At 38.5% G+C, this 18902-nt stretch overlaps 1 protein-coding gene across 3 annotated transcripts in view; it reads right to left on the bottom strand.

Moving 5' to 3' along the window:
* Window positions 1-18902, bottom strand: part of BBS9 (Bardet-Biedl syndrome 9) — a 2479230-nt gene that overhangs the window by 1233189 nt on the left and 1227139 nt on the right. For 2 of the 3 annotated variants that reach the window (XM_044065020.1, XM_044065021.1), the window contains exon 15: window positions 13017-13031. The exons of the other annotated variant lie outside the window; for it this stretch is intronic. In XM_044065020.1, coding sequence (XP_043920955.1) covers window positions 13017-13031 — 15 coding nt within the window. The remainder of the gene's footprint in view (window positions 1-13016; window positions 13032-18902) is intronic. 3 annotated transcript variants of the gene reach the window in all.

The raw sequence follows: 18902 nt of genomic DNA, 5'->3' as shown, positions 1-18902 counted from the left end.
GCCCGAGTGATTAAACAAAACCAGCTGTGGGTAAATCTTGACATACCCACAAACAGAAATGGATGATTACTGCTATTACAGAATGACATTATTTAAGAAAGAAATTACTTACCTTCTTAAATAATGACTTTGGATAAGGGTGCTGTAGTGTTCCAACATGTTCTTTCTTGTTTACTGATGTACCGTGCATGCGTGTGGGACTTACATTCTCACGCACAGTACATCAGTGCTGGTCAGGAGAAGCAGCAGAGAAAAAAGAATCTACACTGCTTTTTTTCCTACCATTATAACCTCTTAATGCAAGAGACCTAAACAGAGGAACCCAAAAGGTGCAACAAAACCAAGAACCTCAAAAAGCACAGCCAGGAAACGTCACCGACAAGAACAAGTAGATGAATCCTTTATTAGAAAATGGCAATACACGTAAAAACAAGCGCTTTCGCTCTGTAAAATACCGAGCTTTTTCAAGTATTTCAACTTGAAAACGCTTGGTATTTTACCGAGCGAAAGCGCTTGTTTTTACGTGTATTGCCATTTTTTAATAAAGGATTCATCTACTTGTTCTTGTCGGTGACTTTTCCTGGTTGTGCTTTTTGAAGACCTAAACAGAGCCCAACATAATGGGAACAAAAGTTCAAAAATAGGGACAGATTTTAAACTTTACTCCTATAAACCTAGGAAATTAGTGAAACAATAGGTTTTGTGTTAGTGTGCATGTTCTGAAGGATATGAAGCCTGAACCTGAACTGCCTGTCATTAATTAATTACTTTAATTCCCAGTTGCTTGCCAACAAATTAAATTTTTTATGAGGAAAAGACCAAAACTATGAGGAAATCTAGACATTCTGTGAAAATCTGGACAGTTGACAGGTATGTCTTGTCAGTTACATGCAGAAATTTTAGTAGGGACAGTGCAGAAATACAAAGAAATTCAGATAAGTTTCTGTTTCCTGATTTTTCTTATATTTTGCTCTGTTTCCTAAGCATATGCCAAAAGAAAGCCTGGCCGCCAAATGGTACTTCAGCAGCCGGACTTTTTTCTGCTGGTATAGAGTCAATTTACAGCGGCCATGCTGATTGGGCTGTCCAATCAGCATGCTCATTTTTGTATAGTAATAAGCCATTATTGTATAATGCAGAATACATGCTCATTACTCTTCTGTCAATTCCAGTTATTTCTTTTAAAATAAGTGAATTGGAACACAATATTTAAACTCTGAATCTTTAATCCTTTCTTTAACCAAGTATAAAATGAAAAATGGCTATAAAATTACTGAAGCAGTCATACTGACAGGTTGTGATGACAGCACTGCAATGTTTGGCATCAGTGATTATGGACACTGACTTAAGGGTTGTTAAGAAAAAGAAATTCCAATTCCATATTAGAAAATGTGTGAATTATTCCTCCAATTTTCAAGTGTAGATTTCATTACATGTTTTCAAACATACATTCATATATAGATAGTCAGAGAAAGAAAAATAAATAGACAGACAGAATAGTTTTGAAATAGATTTATGTCTGGATTATGACCCTTGGCTTAATCTAATAATTCTTTAGTTGAAAAAAGTAAATAAGAGAACAATTAATGTAATGAAAAGTTTCCCTTCAGCAATGAATGATCAGCAATATTTTAGAAGCCTGCAGTTGAGGGCTATTTTTTTTTCTTATGTTTCCATGGAGAGATGTTGATTATAGAGCAATAAAAAGTCACAGCACTAGTTTCATTGTGGCCAAAAGTTAATGCTTTCTAAAAGCAAGCAAGTTATTTTTCATATATGGGAGGGGAATAAAGATAAAACAAGAACAGGCACTATAATCATTGCAGATAGGATCACAGCCAGTAACATGCACATTAGCATGGATAACATTAACTTTAGTTCAGATAATAACTGTGTGTGCAGGTGTCTATTTATTTCATTTAGGAGGATTAAACTTCATTACTTGAAGGCGTATACAGTTTTGTGTGTTTGCATTAAGTTAATAGGTTATGGGAGTACTCTGGTGTGTTTTTTGAATGTTTTCATTAAAATGAAAAGACTTGTAAAAAGTGACAAAAAAATCAACTGTATAAAAGATCAACCTGACAAACATTAGTGGGTGCATGTATCACAAAAGCTGAAAAAAAACATCTAAAAAAAGCTGTCAAATATAATAGGTGGGAATAATAACTACTTATACACTTTACATATTATCTTGGAATGTAAATGGTCTCACAGTGGTGAACTGAGCATGTGAATTTCATAAAGAAAGGATTTCAGGACAAATATTCATCAGAATATCAGGGACCCAGGAAAAGAGGAGTACGTATAACGAACTGTTAGAGGATCTCCAATAGTGAAAGAAAAGAAAAAAAAGATCAGTAATAATGGCAGATTTGTGGTAGCAAGGGGGCTACTGGCAAAGGAGGAGAATTACGCTGGCATGTACTTATATTACACCTAAAACTGTTATTATGGAGCTTTAAAAAAATGGGAGAAATAATCAGCTTTCAGCAAGGAATATTACTTACAGGTGAGGACTGGAACTTAATTTGCAACAGTGAGAATAAATCTTAGGGCCTAGAAGTGAAAATATAACAAAAGAGGATAGATTCCTGAAGAAATTTATGAAAATATTTGGTATAGAAGATGTGAATTCAGTAGTAGAAACTCGGAGAGAATTTACACATTATACGCCAAGGTACAATAACTGGGCTAGACTAGACAAATTATATTTCAAAGGAATATGTGCATTTAAGTGAGAGCTTTGACACACATCCAATAACTATTTCAGATCATGAACCAGAAATAGCTAATGAGACATGCATCACTGGACTATATGAAGAAAGACTTGGTTGAGCTTATTGAGTAGGTGTCCCAGACAACTATGCTTCTATCCTTGAGCAGCATACTACCTTCACCTAGAATGATGCCACAGTATAAACAAAAAATGACTGATTTCAATAACTGGCTCAGTTTTTTTGGTGTCATTCAAAGAGAATCCAGTTCCTGTCAGCCTAGGAAGCATGATCAACAAACCTCACTGCTTTCCCAGAGACGGTTTACACCTGACACCTCTAGGCTTTCAGCTGATGGCAAAGGCTCTTGCCACCCCCATAGTGCCTTTTTTAGGCAACATCTCAAAAGATCAATTTGGCTCTCAAAACGGTGGCTTTTGAATGACTTGTGGAACAAATCAATGGAGGAAAAGGAAAAGCATAGTCCCCGAGGGAAGGCCAATCCTGGAGTAGAGTCTCAAGATGTGAAGAGGAAGAGGTGGAAAGTGTAGTAATCTGGGCACCTGCTGGGCAGTAGAGTTTAAAGAAAAGATCGCAACAAGGCAAGCCGCCAGAAAAAAAAAAATCTGATCCACTACATTGAGATTGAGGAGAGTAGAGTAGGCATCAGAATAGATCTTAACCTGTCCGCCCTGGAGGTTGACCCTGCGGGGTTGTCGTTAGCGTTGCTATCAGAAACCGCTGAGAGAAGAGAGCCCATTGCCAAAAGTCTGAGAGCTTCGACGACCTGGATAGGACCATAGTTCCGCCTCTTGTGTTGTTACCCGGCCACGGTTGTCCGTCTCCGTCTTGTGCAAAATAGCTTGTGAAATTAAGTGGGGATGGGGAGAGCTTAAGGAAATAGTCTCCAGGCTCTCATCTCATCTCATGCATGTGTCTATGATGTGCTTGCGTCCCGTACCGTCTCCTGCCTAATCCTAATGCCACCCACCCCCCCCCCACCGTGGTCCGTGGTGACTGTGGAGGGTGGAGGAGACTGGGGATGAAAAGAAAGAGGGAGATGATGAGGAAGAAGAGATACACCCTGGATAACTGTGTCACTAACGCAGATCTGCATGGGCAGATCAGTAGTGCAACATGGGCGTATCGTGGATGCGACGGTACCGGCGCATGTGGAAGAAGAACAAGAGCTGAACAGAAAGCCGAGCCAATGGGCAAGAGGCTTGGGGCTAGAACCACAGCTGCTAGAACTTTCCAAGAACAAGCTGAACAAACCTTGGCTTTTGATTTGTCTTTGTGACAGAAGCCTGGCTAACATTGACCTGGTATCTAACTTTGACACTTTAAAAGGTTGGCGATTGTCTAACAGCAAGAAAAATGCTTGAAATTAGAAAGGATTCAGGACTCTTGCAAAATTGTCGGGTGTTCCTGAACTCTTGCAAAGCTGTAAGGTGTAGTCTCTGGACGGTAAGGATGGTCCGGGGTGGAGAAACACTTGGCCAGTACGAGAACTCAGGTGGCTTGGAACCGGAGTTAGATATCGATTCAGGATAGCTAGCTGGAGAGGCAATTTCCTGAGCCCCAGCAGCTGAAGGATCCTGACTACTTTCCTCTCCCAGTTCCTTGAGAATATCGAAGAAGCCTGGTGAAGTGACAAAGGTAATTCAGCAGCAAGGCATTGCAAGGTCTGAAAAGAAAACAAATCCTTCCATCATACCCCATATATCCTAGAATCCTTATTAGGGATGTACAGGAAACTGAAGGATCCTTAGTGGTTTCGCCACCCACACGCGCCCGCCAGAGCCATCACCAGAGAAGAACTGTTTGTCGAAGGGAGGGGCCGTGATGAACCTTTCCTGCAGGACTCTCTGGCTAAGGCATGACATAACGACAGGAGTCCTGTAGGTGCAAAGGCCCCAGGCCCATTAACAAGAGAAGTGTGACGCCTGTCAGGGGACATTTTCTGACAGCACTCACACGGCTGTACTAAATACAGGCTAACCTTACACTGAAGGGAAATTAAACCCCTAACTAAACTTTTTTCTTCTTTAACAAGAAAAAACTTACCTCCTGGCAAAAGGAGACCTCTTTAAGCTAAAAGCTGAGGAGAGATCTGAGGTAGTAGCCTGCATTCATGGGATATATAGTTGCACAACATTACCAATGTGAAATTAAATAATCAGAACAAAATAAGGGTCATGCTGCTAAATGCTAGGAGCTTAAACCAAAAACTGCACTCCCTGGAAGCACTTCTATCACTAGACGATGTAGATGTCTGTGCAGTCACAGAAACCTGGTTCAAGGCCTCAGAGAGTACAGCAGCCTTGCAAGGCTGCAATGCCTTCCACACCTTTAGACTGCAAAAAGGAACATATGAAATCCAAAGGAGGTGATGTTTCAATCTATGTTTGAGATAAATTCACCTGCTGTCTAGTTAGACTGGACAACTCCATGGAGTTACTCCAGGTCCACCTCCATTCAATTTATAGCCAGTTATAGATCCCCCTCCATGGGTCATGACACTCAGCCAATCCAAATTTTATCAAGCACACTGATTATGGCGGATTTCAATTATCCCAACATCAACTGGGAAACCTACGCTAGCCCAAACTCGCTAGCACAAAAGTTCCTTACCTTTGTTAATTCAAATGGCCTGGAACAAATAATTTGCACCCCAAGAAGGAGAACAAACATTTTGGATATGGTCCTCATCAACATGTCAAACAGATGCACTGCTGCAAGTGTCTGACCCTCTTTAGTTACAATTGACCACAAATCGGTCACCTCCAAGCCGGCATTAACAGCAGAACTCACAAAGGGTAAAATCAGATTAAAAAACTTTACCAAGGCAAACTATACCCTCCTAGGTGAAGGTGTAAATGCATTCCAAGTCCCACTCCAAGCTGGAAGTGGTAACTATGCCGAAGCTTACACAAACGTCCTGTACAATCACTTGCATAATTGTATAAACATGGCCATACCAGAAAGAATCAAAACCAGAGCCCCAAGTAAAAACGAGCTGCCATGGTGGACATCCAGCATCAACAATCTTTGCATTAAATACATAAAGTTGCTGTCCATGAAAACAAAGGCAAGGCCCCAACAATGGAGAAGCACCCTCCTCAGCCTAAACAGGCAAAGAAGAAAATTTGTCAAATCCTCCAAGGGCTCCTTTGAGAGAAACTTGGCAAGTACAACCAAGGATAACCATAAGGCCTTTTGCAGCTACATATGTAACCTAAAGGGTACGACCCAGGCATATGCAGAACTAGTGGCCAATGATATCACACACACTGACCCCACAGAGATAGAAAACCTGCTAGTAAATAGGTTTGGTGAAGATTTAACTCCCTTATCCTACCCTAACTTACAACAAACCTTACCCCAACTCCCTCCCCCCCATCCTACATATCTGAAGAACAGGTCCTCAAAACCATATCCAAGGCAAAAACACAGCTCCTATGGGAACAGACAGCATCCCATGCTGCCTTCTAAACATGTGTAGGTAAAGAAGGGGTGAAGGGGAAGATAGGGATGGATGGGACATAGAATGTTGACTGCACTTAATTTTTTTTATTTATTATTTTATTTATTTTACATTTGTTGACCGGGCTAGTCTAACTGGATATATGTCCTTTTTCAGTAGAGGCCCGGGGAGAAAAGCTCCAAGCATGAACAGAGAGAAAGTTAACACTATATAAAAGACAAGTAAAATCACAATACAAAGGCAAAACTGATACTGTCTCCCTCTACCATCAAGCAATTTAAAGGCCAATGGCACCAAAAACCTAAAAGAAACATTTCTCATCACATACTGATATTATGAAGGTACTAATATCATTGAATGTGAATGTTTTTAACTCTTTATACCCCAAAATGGTACGATGGGGCTGCCAGGTTGAGTGAGTCCATTTTCCAATGGTTTTTACCACTATTATGTACTTTCAGCATGACACAGAGTGCCCTATAGTGATATCGACACTTGCTGAGTAGTACCCCTCTGCAGACTTATAATGAGAGTAATCCCATTTCCTTCATTTTCACTATTTCTGATTTCTCATGTTTAGCGTCTCAACATTATTCCTCAGTGAATATCATAAGTGAATTACTTTTTGAAAGACAGAAACTGCTTGCTTTTCACACAGCATTTTATTCTCACTTGCCTGTGGTATACTCTCTTTACTATACTCTAACATGAGTACCACTTTTAATTGTCAGATAATCTGCAAGTAATTCAACAAATTGTTCTACTGCAATTCAACAAATAATTTGTTCCTTTGCGACTCAAGTCACAACTAAGGTCTCTGGATCTGTCCACTTAGCTGGTTAATAAATAGACACTGTCAGTTTGTGGGTTGCAATAACATCATTTAATTTGTCATGTGTTTAGTGGCAAACTCTTGCACAGACTAAGTTATTTACATATTAATGTTATTCTTGAAAAAAGTACCTTAAATAACTTTTTTGTTCAGGCTCATAATTATAGTTTCCCGTCACATTTTCTACCTGAGATATGAAGCATGGTCACATGTGAATGATAACATACCCATACATACCCACACACACACACACACACACACAGACTAGTGACCTGTATAATTACTTTTTATGGTCACAAAACAATGACATATAGTTATCTCTCTGAGTCGCACATTATGATACAAATACAAGAAGGAAATAATGAGGGATATCCCAAATAATTAAGCATCTAGATAAACATCTCCTTTGGAAATCAGGCACAGTGTGCTATTAAAATGATGTTTTCTTTGTACATGGCAATTGGGGTTAGGTAAAAACCCATTTGGCTGTAGATGTACATTGAAAGAAATATATTTTAAAATTACACCAAAGTCGTATTTTGCAGCACACTGCCTTTCATTGCACTACTTTTTCAAGCATTATTATTCTTTCTTGAATTATTGATGTTGTGACAGTTTTGAAAATTCCTTAATATTAGAGTGAGATATCTGAATAATGAGATACTGTGATTCCCCTAACTTTTACATCCTGGTGTGAATTTATTGCAAATTACATCAGAAGACATCATGGACAGACCTCAATGCTGGATGTTCCATATGCATTCTTAATGTATCAAGTGTGTGTTTAATTAAAAACACGAGTAACACATCAGAATATAAATACAGAGGTGAATGAGGGTAATTCGCACAGTTCAATTCCATTAATTTCTAGTGTAAGACTTAAACATGCATGCATTTCTGTTAGACTGTTGTAATAACACAGTGTCATATATATTGCACTGTAACATGATTATTTCAGTGAAGGTCACTGCTGTTGCCATGGTGCAAAGTGACAACAAAGCTGGAACTGTGTACTTAAGTAGCAGTTTTATATTATCATGATTCTCAAAGATTCATAGGTTCATGGGTACTATGACATGGTCTTTACAAACCTAGCCATGTAAAATATCCCAAGTACCCTAATTGACCATGGTTAAATGGTCGTTATTAGTAGAGCAATTCTATGATGAGGACCTACTGCTCCTGTCCATGAGGGCCATAGGTGCCACACCCAGGGGGAATTTGCAGTTACCCATCCAACAGTTAATGACTGCGCTTAAATAAGGTCACTGAGTAGCTCTGCTTCACATTAAGTGGGAGCTTATTCCACAGGAGCGGTAATCTCTGGGAGGCATATCTGTCTCTCCCGCATGTGCTGTTAACATCACAGGCTAGATTAAGATCCCTGGAGCAAGTAACTCTTGTCCCATTTGACTTACGGATGTGCAGTATTTCCATTAGGGCAGGGTCAGAGACTGCTCTGTAGGCCAGGATAGGTCACCTCTCAGCAGTCTGTATGACACAGAGTACAGTGACAGGGCTTTCAGTCTTTACGTGTAGGTCATGTCTTGAAGGCCCTGAATTATTTTGGTTAGTAACCTCTGTGGTGTCTCCAGCTGCTGCAGGTGTCTGTTGAGGTACATGCAGAAGGGAGCATTGTACTCAATCAGAGGTCTGATAAGGGTCAGGTACAGTGAAGTTATGACCTTCCTAATAGTGGATGCGATGCCCCTATTTATGAGATGTGTAGTGTAGAAGGCCTTGTTTATCACTATGGACACATGGTGATCAAAGCTTAGACTGCTACCAACCTACATTTCCAAGTGTCGCACCACTGTGTTTGATCTTAGATGGGTGCTACCTATCTTGTAAATAACAGAAGCTACTTCTTTCCTAAAGGGTATGATGAGGCATTTTTTTACATTTATTTTCAGTCCAAGGCTCTGGCACCAATCATTTGTCTGTATCAGTCGCTTCTGTAATTTGTCAATGTCATTGGGGGACTGCATGAATGAGCCCAGTTTACAGTCTGCAAATATGGTAAGCCACATGCCATTTACTTTTGTCAGGACTTCAAAAAAGTAGATTTGAAAGAGTAGATGGCCTAGTACAGATTCTTGTGGTAAACCACTGGTAACTGGTCTACTGGAGGAAGTGGACTCCCCAACTTTGATAGCGCTTTCATGACATTCTTGAAGAAGTCCACCAGGTTTAGTAAGCAAGGTATACCGTGGACAAAGCCAAACTGGGTTAGGTCCAGAGTTTGAAGGTTGCCTGGATCCTGGTTTATAAGGTCCATGATGATTCTTTCCATTGCCTTGCAGATAAGGCTGGTCCAGCTAATGGGTCTATAGTTCCCAGGGTCAGTTGATGAACCCCCTTTGTGTAAGGGGATTACTGTTGCTGTTCTCTACTCCTCTGGCACAAAACCAGTGCTCAGGTTGTGTTTAAGGAGACAGCTGAGTGATTCCACTAAGCCTTGTTTTAGACAGTTTAGTAAGCAGCCTCGGATGTTATCTAGTCCCATAGAGCCAATACGTTAGGCCTTGGAGAGTGCTTGAATGACCTATTCTTTGGAAATAATCAGTAGAGGACTGTTGTCAGGAATGATATGGGGTATGGCTGGTGGGGACAGGGGGGTGAAATTTTCTCTAAATCTGTCAGCCAGCAGGTTGGCAATTTCTTCAGGTTCGGTGTGAGTGGTGCCATCCACTATAAGTTTGGCACACATCTGGGTGTTCCCTTTGAGGTTTTGGACATAGCTAAAGAATGCCTTATGACTGTGTTTAGCTTGGGATGCAAGTTTAGTCTCATAACTAGCTTTAGAGGACTTTACAAGGTTTCTGATTTGCTTGTTTAAGTCGTGTAGGGTAATCTTCCTTTGCTGATTAATTTCCCTCTTGTTCTTAGATATCAATTTCTTTCTTTTCTTATATAACTTATTTATACTTCCAGTCCACAAAGGTGGCTTGTTTTCACTGGAGGACCTGGTTTTAGTCCTATCAGGTGCAGACGAGTCAATACATTTATTTAAGTGGCTATACAGGGCATTTCTGTATTTCTCTGCATAGGAGTCGTTGCTGCCTGCATTAGCAGGGGTTTAAAGCCATTTATACCATTGTTTAGTAGGCGATAGTTGGCTTTGGAGAAATTTTTCAGTTTTTTTTTCTCCTGTGGGGGTGTTAGTTTTGATCTTTACTTCAAATGAGACATATTTATGGTCTGACTTAACTAGGGAGGGCAACGCACTGGGGTAGTGCAGTAACCCCCCCCCCCCATGTTGGTGAGTACTAAGTCTAGGATATTTGATCCCCATGTGGGGGTGCAGACTAATTGTTCCAGTGCATTTGAATTAAACTCCAGGAACTTCAGAGCATATGTGTTTGTGCTGATATAAGTCTCCCACTCAATGGATGGGTAGTTGAAGTCACTCATGACCAAGGTATTTGGCTGTATATTGAGCATTTCTAGCAAGTCCAGTTAGGTGGTGTGTTTCTTCTCATTCTTGGTGGAAAAACTGTAACTAGCTATGATGTGGTAGGGTATTATACCTATAGTTATTTATACCTGGAGGAGCTCAAGAGAGTCGTACTGTTTCACCAGTAATGAGGTGTATTTAGAATTCATGAAAATGGATACACCTTCACTTTTGGTTCTTTCATGCTCATTTTAGGATCTGAAACTGTGGAAGGATTTCAAGCCCTTCACAGCTGGGGTACTCTCTGTGGCCTTGAACCAAGTCTTAGTGACAGCACAGATGTCAGAATTTTCCAAGGTGAGGAGTAGTTCCAGGGAGTAAAGGTTACTGTTTAGGCTCCTAGCATTAAGCAGCATGATCTTGAGTTTGTCTCTCATGTATATTTTTACGTTGGAAATTTTGTTGTTTTGACATAGTCTAAAAAAGGCTCTATGGGGGAATAGGCATATTTGCCAATATCATAAAGCGTTGAGCAGACAGGTGAAACATTGAGGTCTGTCAGCCATGTCTTCCCAGGCTGACATCTACTGGATCCCCTTGAAGTGACACCAGAAGCTAAGCCAATTGTTGAAATCAGACATTTTTGTCCATACTGTGGTATCACCCTAGGTGAAGGTAGAATGCTGCTTAAGACTATGAACATAGCCTCCTAGCGCACATAATCTGAGAGTTCTATCAGTATGCCTCAAGTCATTCACTACAACATGTACTATGACAGAGTCATAAAGGAAAATGCTGCTGAGTGAACTGAGTGTGTGCGTGATTTAACAGATCCTGGCTCCTGACAGGCAACTGACCATGACCTTCTCCTTGTCCAGTCTGGTGAGAGGGACATCTATGTGTCCCAGTGTTTAGTCGTTTAGTCAGCTATGGCCAGGACATTTGGTTTTGAAGTGTTGTGCCTTAGGGATTTAATTGCTGAGACATTGACATGCATGTTATATGTATTGGTAGATTCTGTTTCTGTACCAGTATGTGTGGGTTGTTTGTACTTGGGAGGTCTCTGGACTTTTGGCAAATGGTTGTCAGTATGCATGAGGCAATTGCTACATTGCTTCAGGATGCCCATGTCAATCAAGCCGGTTGCAGAAATGTTGGGAAACTGACTGTCCATTGGAGCAGGTTAAACCATAACAACTGGTTAGGGGTGTCAGCTAGATCAGCCTTTGCTCGGGGGATAAACCTGAAGAACTTGTGAAGAGTTAAACCTTAAGAACTGTTAAGGGGTGGGCAGATTTGGCCTGCCTTTGCTCAAGGGTTAACAAAGAGGACTTGTTCTATTGAGCATTAGAGATGGCAGAAATGTGGCAACACTCAGCAAATTTGCCAGCAGTGCAGCAGTGTGCAGCTGAGTTGCACTCATTGCAGCAAGGAAGCTTGAAAGGGTTTCACTGACTGACTGGGGAAAAAAGTTGATTTTAGGTGTTTGCATCTATACAGGGTACCACTAACCCCTGTTGCATGGTGCACAGCTACACGCAAACACGAAGTTTATATACAAGTGAATTTAAACCGTTTTTACACAATCTACCAATAGAAGAGCCCTTCACAGGGCCATATTCCAGCAATCCCTAACTCAAATGGATCCTGGGCTACACATGTCTGCTACAGGGGTGCAGGGAAACCCTCTTAATGTAAGATGACTTGTTTTAGTGCTCAAGTGATATCAGTCTAGATTCAGCATGTCTGAATGTAGCCTATACTATACTAGTCAGAAGTCAATGTAATTTCCAAGTGCAGAATCAAAACTGTTACAAGCAGCAAAATAATTAAATACAGTTATCAAAGTGCAATTCAGGTTTCAGAAATACTTATTTTTCTGTGAAAGTTACTAAGTACAGCTAGTAAAGTTGTTGCTAATACCAGTACTATTACATATATTTTACAAAATGACAACAGAAACAAAAGTCCTCCTTTAGGCCATGAGGATTTTACACTTTTAAACCAACACGGATTTCAAGGGTAATTACTGTATCACATTCAATATCACTTTGGAATTCCACATCCTGTTATTGCTGCAACACCAACTTATTCAAGTAGTTTTTCAAAATGACCTCTGACATGGATGCTGGCTTTATTACCAAGATACTCTTTTGAAGCAAATGACTACATAGAAAGTTTGGTGTTGATGTCCTTCCATCAGACAAATCACCAGGAATGAAGAGCACGTGGTACTAAAGCATTGCTTCAGGTAGTGGCCTTCCAGTGTACAGTGCCAATGCTGACAGTGGATAGAATATGAATATCCCTCAGAGACCCAAAAACAATTGTCTAACTTCCAGAGCTACTAATCACACACCTGTCAAATATCTGGCATCTGCTCTTTAGATAGTCATCAGAAAGTAATCCAAGTTCTCAACAACAGGAATAGGTGATGAGATTCAAGCATGCAGAAAACAATACATTAAAAGGGAAAATGGTACTGAAATGATTTCAGCAGACATCTGTGGCACCATAAAAATTAATTAATACACACCAGCACACCCTAAACTGGTTATACTATTTTTGAAGCTGATAACTTACCCTCAGGGTTTAACTCTGTCACCCATGGCAGCAGGGGAGAAAGGAATAAGAAATGCACTAAATATCTTCTGAAAGTTCAAAATGTTTAAGTCTAGACATGTCATGCATTTCATGGTTCACATTGTTCATTTCTGTAATTAAAACTCAGAACCTGCTCATACTGTACATTTATTAAATGTATGTTAATAAATTGTGTAGTAAAGAATGAACATTAAAGTACAATATGATACAGCAGTGTCAGTAAAATACAATGAAACATGGAGAGCTCTCTTTTTACCATCTTTAGGAAATCACAAGTGAAATTGCATAAGTACTCGTACCTTAAAAAAAACAGACCATAGTGATATTTCACATTGTTAAAAAGAAAATGTGTATACTGCATGCAAACAATCATTCACTCCATTGTTACATAAACTGCTCAATTCCTGCTATCTCTTTCACCTTACTCCTCCTATTAAACATTAGTCTGCATCTATTGGTAACACAAATTCTATTTATTTCTATGTAATTTGCTCATTCCCTTTTCCGAACATACTACCTTCAGATTTTTGATGCATCTCTTCTACAATAATTCAGTTAAATTTTTTTAAGATTTTGATTTCCACATGCTCAACTAATGTTAAACCCTACAAGAATGGACATCATACTAATGCAAGCTTCAATACTGCTCTCACAGTCACTAGACTTATCTCCTTTGTATATGGAGAGGTCCAAATGGAGTTGTGTCTATGGTATGACATCCAGGCATTATTCCTCATAGTTCATTGACATTAGAGATAAGGTACAAGGTGTTAGGAAATCATCACACTTTCACCTCAAGAATCTAGTACTCGAAGCAGAATTTGTTAAACGAAAGGGCACATTATTTATACGATCCAAAATTAGTCAAGGGAAAGCATCCAAGACCTGTATTATTAAAGATGCAACAGGGGGTGTCTGCTTCTCATTCTTCTGATAATAAAGGTCTTAGAGAAACTTGTCAGTTAAAATTTTCCAACTTTCCAAAGAAAATGTTTGAGAGACACAGATAAGCACAGGAGTTGACCAGAAGAATTGGGAGTACCTTGGAACTGAACCAATGTCCGGAGTTGGAAACAGCAAGAATAGTAACCAATAAATCAGTGAATAAATGTGTGATTACAAAGCATCAATCACAATAGTGAAATATGACTGGACAAGAAAAAGTGGAAAGAACTGAACTTTGTTAAATTTCTGGGGGACTGAAAAGCTTTTACTCCACTTCATCTTTAATGCTTGGATGGACTTTGTGGTGGAGGGTAGGGGGAAGGAAAAAGGCAACTGTAAGTAAAACAATTTCTGTTCTTAAAAGGATGTCTATACTTTGTGGTGGAGGGTAGGGGGAAGGAAAAAGGCAACTGTAAGTAAAACGATTTCTGTTCTTAAAAGGATTTCTATGAAACTTTTCATAACATAACTTACTTCAGACATTGTATCTGATAAAGAAACTATACAGACGCCTTTTATCTTTAATTTTTAGTATTAAGAAATGTAGGGATTACAATGCAAAAAGACAAAAAAAAAGAAAGAATAAAAGCATTTTTAAGTTATCAGATTATAAATTTTACATTACTGAGGTGGAGGATGGGTTGTAGAGGTACACACATCCTAATATATGTAGAGATGATATGTTTTCTCTTAATTTTGCATACGTGAATGTCAAGATTAAGACCCTTGGCTTAATCTAATAAGTTTTAAGTGGAAACAAGTAAATAAGAAACACTGAACGTAATGACATGTTTTTCTTTACCAATAAATGTTCAGCATTTCTTCAGAACTCTGCAGCTGAGGGCTACATATTTTCTTGACTTTCCATGGAGACAAGCAGATAACAGTGCAATAAAAAGCCAGAACAATGGTTTCTTTAAGGCTAAAAGTTAATGTTTTCTGAAGGTATGCAAGTTATTTTTCATATCTGGGAGAGTAAAAAGATAAAAAGAAAACAGATGGCAATTACTGTAATAAGGAATACACACATTAACATGTATCTATGCATGGACAACCTTAACTTTAGGTTAGATTATGCCTGTGTCTACCGCTGTCTTTTTAGGACAATTGTTCTCATTAAAGTTCAATACTTGAAGATGTAACATAGCTGCATGTATCTGCATCAAGTTTGTAAGCTCTGGGGGTATGTTTTTTTTTATAAAGTCATTCATTAAAACAAAAAAGATTTGAAAATGTGACATGGGTTTAAATGAAAATGACAAGAAACAACTGTATAAGACCTCAACCTGTCAAACATTACTGTGTGCACGCATCACAAAATCTAGACATTGGCATCTAAAGCTGTCATATATAACAGGTGGAAATACTAGCTTCTTATTACAATGGCAACACTTTCCATATTATAATGGAATCTGAATGGTCTCAGAGGTATAGACAAAAAGGTAAGAGTATTGACTTATATAAAGAAATACAGCATGCAATGAGCAATGCTGCAGGAGCCTCATTAGGAAAGAAGTAAGATTGTGAATTTGACAAAGAAAGGATTTCAGTATGGATATTCAGCAGACTACCAGGGACAACATAAAAGCAGAGTACTTATATTAATTGCTAGAGGACCTCCATCAATCATAGAAGAGGAAAAAAGATAATAATGGTAGATTTGTGGTACAAAGATCTACTGGCAAGGGAAGAGGAATATGCTGGCATATATTTAAATTCCACCTAAAACTGCTATTATGGAGCTTAAGAAAATTTTGGGAGAAATTCTCAGCTTTCACCAGGGAAAATCATTTACAGATGAGGACTGAAATTTGATTTGCAATGGTGAGGATGTGTATGAGAGGCCTAAAAGGGGAAAACACAACAGTAAAAGGCTAGATTTCAGAAGAAGTTTATGAAAATATTTGGTTTGCAAGATGTGAATTCAGTAGTAAGAACTTGGAGAAAAGGTACAATAATTGGGTTAGACTAGACAGAAATTATATTTCACAAGAATAAGTGCAATTAAGTGAAACCTTTGACACATATCCAATAACTATTTCAGATCACGAGCCAATAATAACTAAAATAAAATGCAGGTGATGAAATAAAAGTGAGACACTGGTGCTGCCTCACCTACCTCTTAAAGAGAAAGGAATTTAAGGCATAGGTAATGAATATTATTTGGGAGTTTTCAGGAAAGATAGAAAATACTTCAGAATTTACAGCTAGTGAGTGGGATAAAATGAAAGTGGAGTTTAAAAATAGGGTACAAATAAAAGAATAAGATATGGTTAAGAAGCAACACGAATTATTTACAGGAGCGGACAAAGGTTAAAGTATTGCAGAATAAGGGAAATCTCACAGAACAAGAGGAGGAACAAATGCAGACTGCTAAAGAAAAAAATAAGGGAGTATGTGGATAATATGCAAACATTTAGGAAAATTGCTATTTTTCTGATAATAACTCCAGAGCACCACAACTTTTAGCATAGCGACTTAGGCAACAGAAAGTATGAATTATTGCTGTCAAACATAGAGAGCAGATAAAAAGAAAAATAACCAGAGATCCTGGAAATTTTATGAAAATATGTACACAGCTGAGAAATATGGAAATCAAGTAAAAGTACAATTGGGAATATTTATGGAAGTCTTAAATATGCTAAGGCTAGAGGCTGATGAAGCTCAACAATTTATGGATAAGATAGGAAGAAATGAGATAAAAATGGTGTTGTATACCCACTCTGCAAGCAAGTCCCCTGTAATAGATGGTATTCCATAAAGTTTGGAAGCTAAGAGTGATGGAAGTGATAAAGACTTGGAAAGTTTTGTTTAACAGTAACTTAAAAGAAGGGGAAGCACCAACATCCTGATAAAAAGTTATGGTGGCTGTAATACCTATAGATGGTAAAGAGATCAAACTCAGCTTCATACAGACCCATTTCAATTTTAAAGCATGATGACAAAGTGTTTACATCTATAATGGCTAAAAGAATGGCGAATGTTTTGCCAAAAATTAATATATATATGGATCTATGTGGTTTTCTGGAAAGGAGACAACATTTGACATCATTAAAACAGTAAGCTAGTCAACTGGCTGTGTAAACCTTAGTTTTAGATAACTGTTACTGTTGAAGTAACCCTGACCATACGTGCAAAAATGGAAAAAAGAGGTTGTAGATAAAGGATACAGAGGGAAGTAGAAAGTAAGAAAATACTATTGCTGATGGTGGTGGGTCTTGATGCAGAAGATAACAATTTAATAGAGTAAGCTGTGATTTTATGATTCAGGCAATGGAAGCATTTGCATTCTCTGCTACAATACTAAAGTTGCTTAGGAGGATATATGAACGATCAAAGGCAAAAATCAAAGTACGAGAGTTTCTCTCTGATAAGTTATTTCTAAATAGAGGAACCAAGCAGGGATGTCCTCTTTCCCCTTTGTTATCTGTGTTATATTTAGAACCGCTGTTACAGAAAATAAGGGAATCAGAAATTCAAGCTGAGATAGTTTCAAGTTTTTTCAGGATATAAAAGTAATGAAGATAAAACAAAGGCTAGAGCAGCAAACTATGTACCCACGCATGAATTAGTTCAGCAATACCCATATTTATAGGGACATGATAAGATGACATATTTAAGGGTATGGATTAAAAAGAATTCTGTTATGGCATGTAAGGATATGTGGGAAGAGGCTAAACATATGACAATACACAAGCTGAGAAACTGGAAGCTATGCTCTATGGATATGACAGCAAGATACAAGCAGTAAAAAAGTTTTTTGTCCCTTTATTTTTATGAAAAAATACTGGCTACAGAGCTCATCAAGACTGCAAGTTCTTTTATTAACGCTTCTGGTACCTCGGCTCAAACACCTTCAAGGAATGAATAAATTCAGACAGCAGCAGTCCTTTTATACACAAATAATTAATTAATGACATTGATTAAACAATTAACAATACAATTATCTGTCCATTTACCCACATAAAACCAATGAAAAAACAAGCTACCCTTAAAGAGACATATATTCAATACAAAGAAACCACCACTTTATGAAAATTTTTTATACATATGTATATACTATGCCCCTTTAGTTTTATGCTCAGTTTAGGCATATTTTTATCAACCAGAGGAGACGCTGTGGATATTAATTAATAAATAGTTGAAGGATTTTATCTGGGAGGGGAAGAAGGGAAGAGTCATGTGGGAAAAGTTCATTCTTCCAAAAAAACAAGGTGGCATAAGATTGTCTGACTTGAAGGATATTTTAGAGCTACACAGTTAAGACTCATATTCATAATACAAGTTGAAAGCTGTAAGTCAAAGTGGAAAGAGATGATGATGATGGAGCAGGTGGGGGTGGTTAAGAATTAAGGAGAAAATAGGATTTTGGATGGAGATCTTAAGGGGGATAACAACAGTAATGAGAATATTAGACTCATAAAGTAGCAGAAAGCATTCTAAAATGTAAGCCAGCACAGGAATGGAGAAAGAAGATTCTGCCAATAAGGATGACTGCAGTTAGTGGTACAAAGAATAGGCAAGAGGGAGTTGGAATTTACTGGAAGAAACTGGCAAAGGAAACAAGGTATTTGGGAACAAATAGAAGGGAAAGGTAATAGAATGGAAACAGGCCAAGAAGGCATTTGGACTGCAGGCTACAGACTGCAATCCCTATCAGGGACTGATATCCTAGTATAGGCAGAGAAGGAGAAAAGGATAAGTGAATGCTAAAGGAAAGACCTACACTGTTATAGCTGAATCTAGAACAGAAGCTGATGTTAAAAAAACGGGATAATTTGTAGGGTACATAAAATATTGCAAAGAAACTATAGAAAGCAATCCAAGGAGGTTACAAAAGATTGGGAAGAGACTGGCTAAGCAATTCCCAAAGAAACAATGGAAGGGCATATGTATGGAGTATGGAGCAAAGTCTAGAAC

The sequence above is a fragment of the Protopterus annectens genome, chromosome 3.part0 (assembly GCF_019279795.1).
Source record: "Protopterus annectens isolate FY-2018-M chromosome 3.part0, PAN1.0, whole genome shotgun sequence".
In the NCBI taxonomy this organism is placed as follows: domain Eukaryota; kingdom Metazoa; phylum Chordata; order Ceratodontiformes; family Protopteridae; genus Protopterus; species Protopterus annectens.
This window is presented reverse-complemented; position numbering and strand designations above follow the sequence as displayed.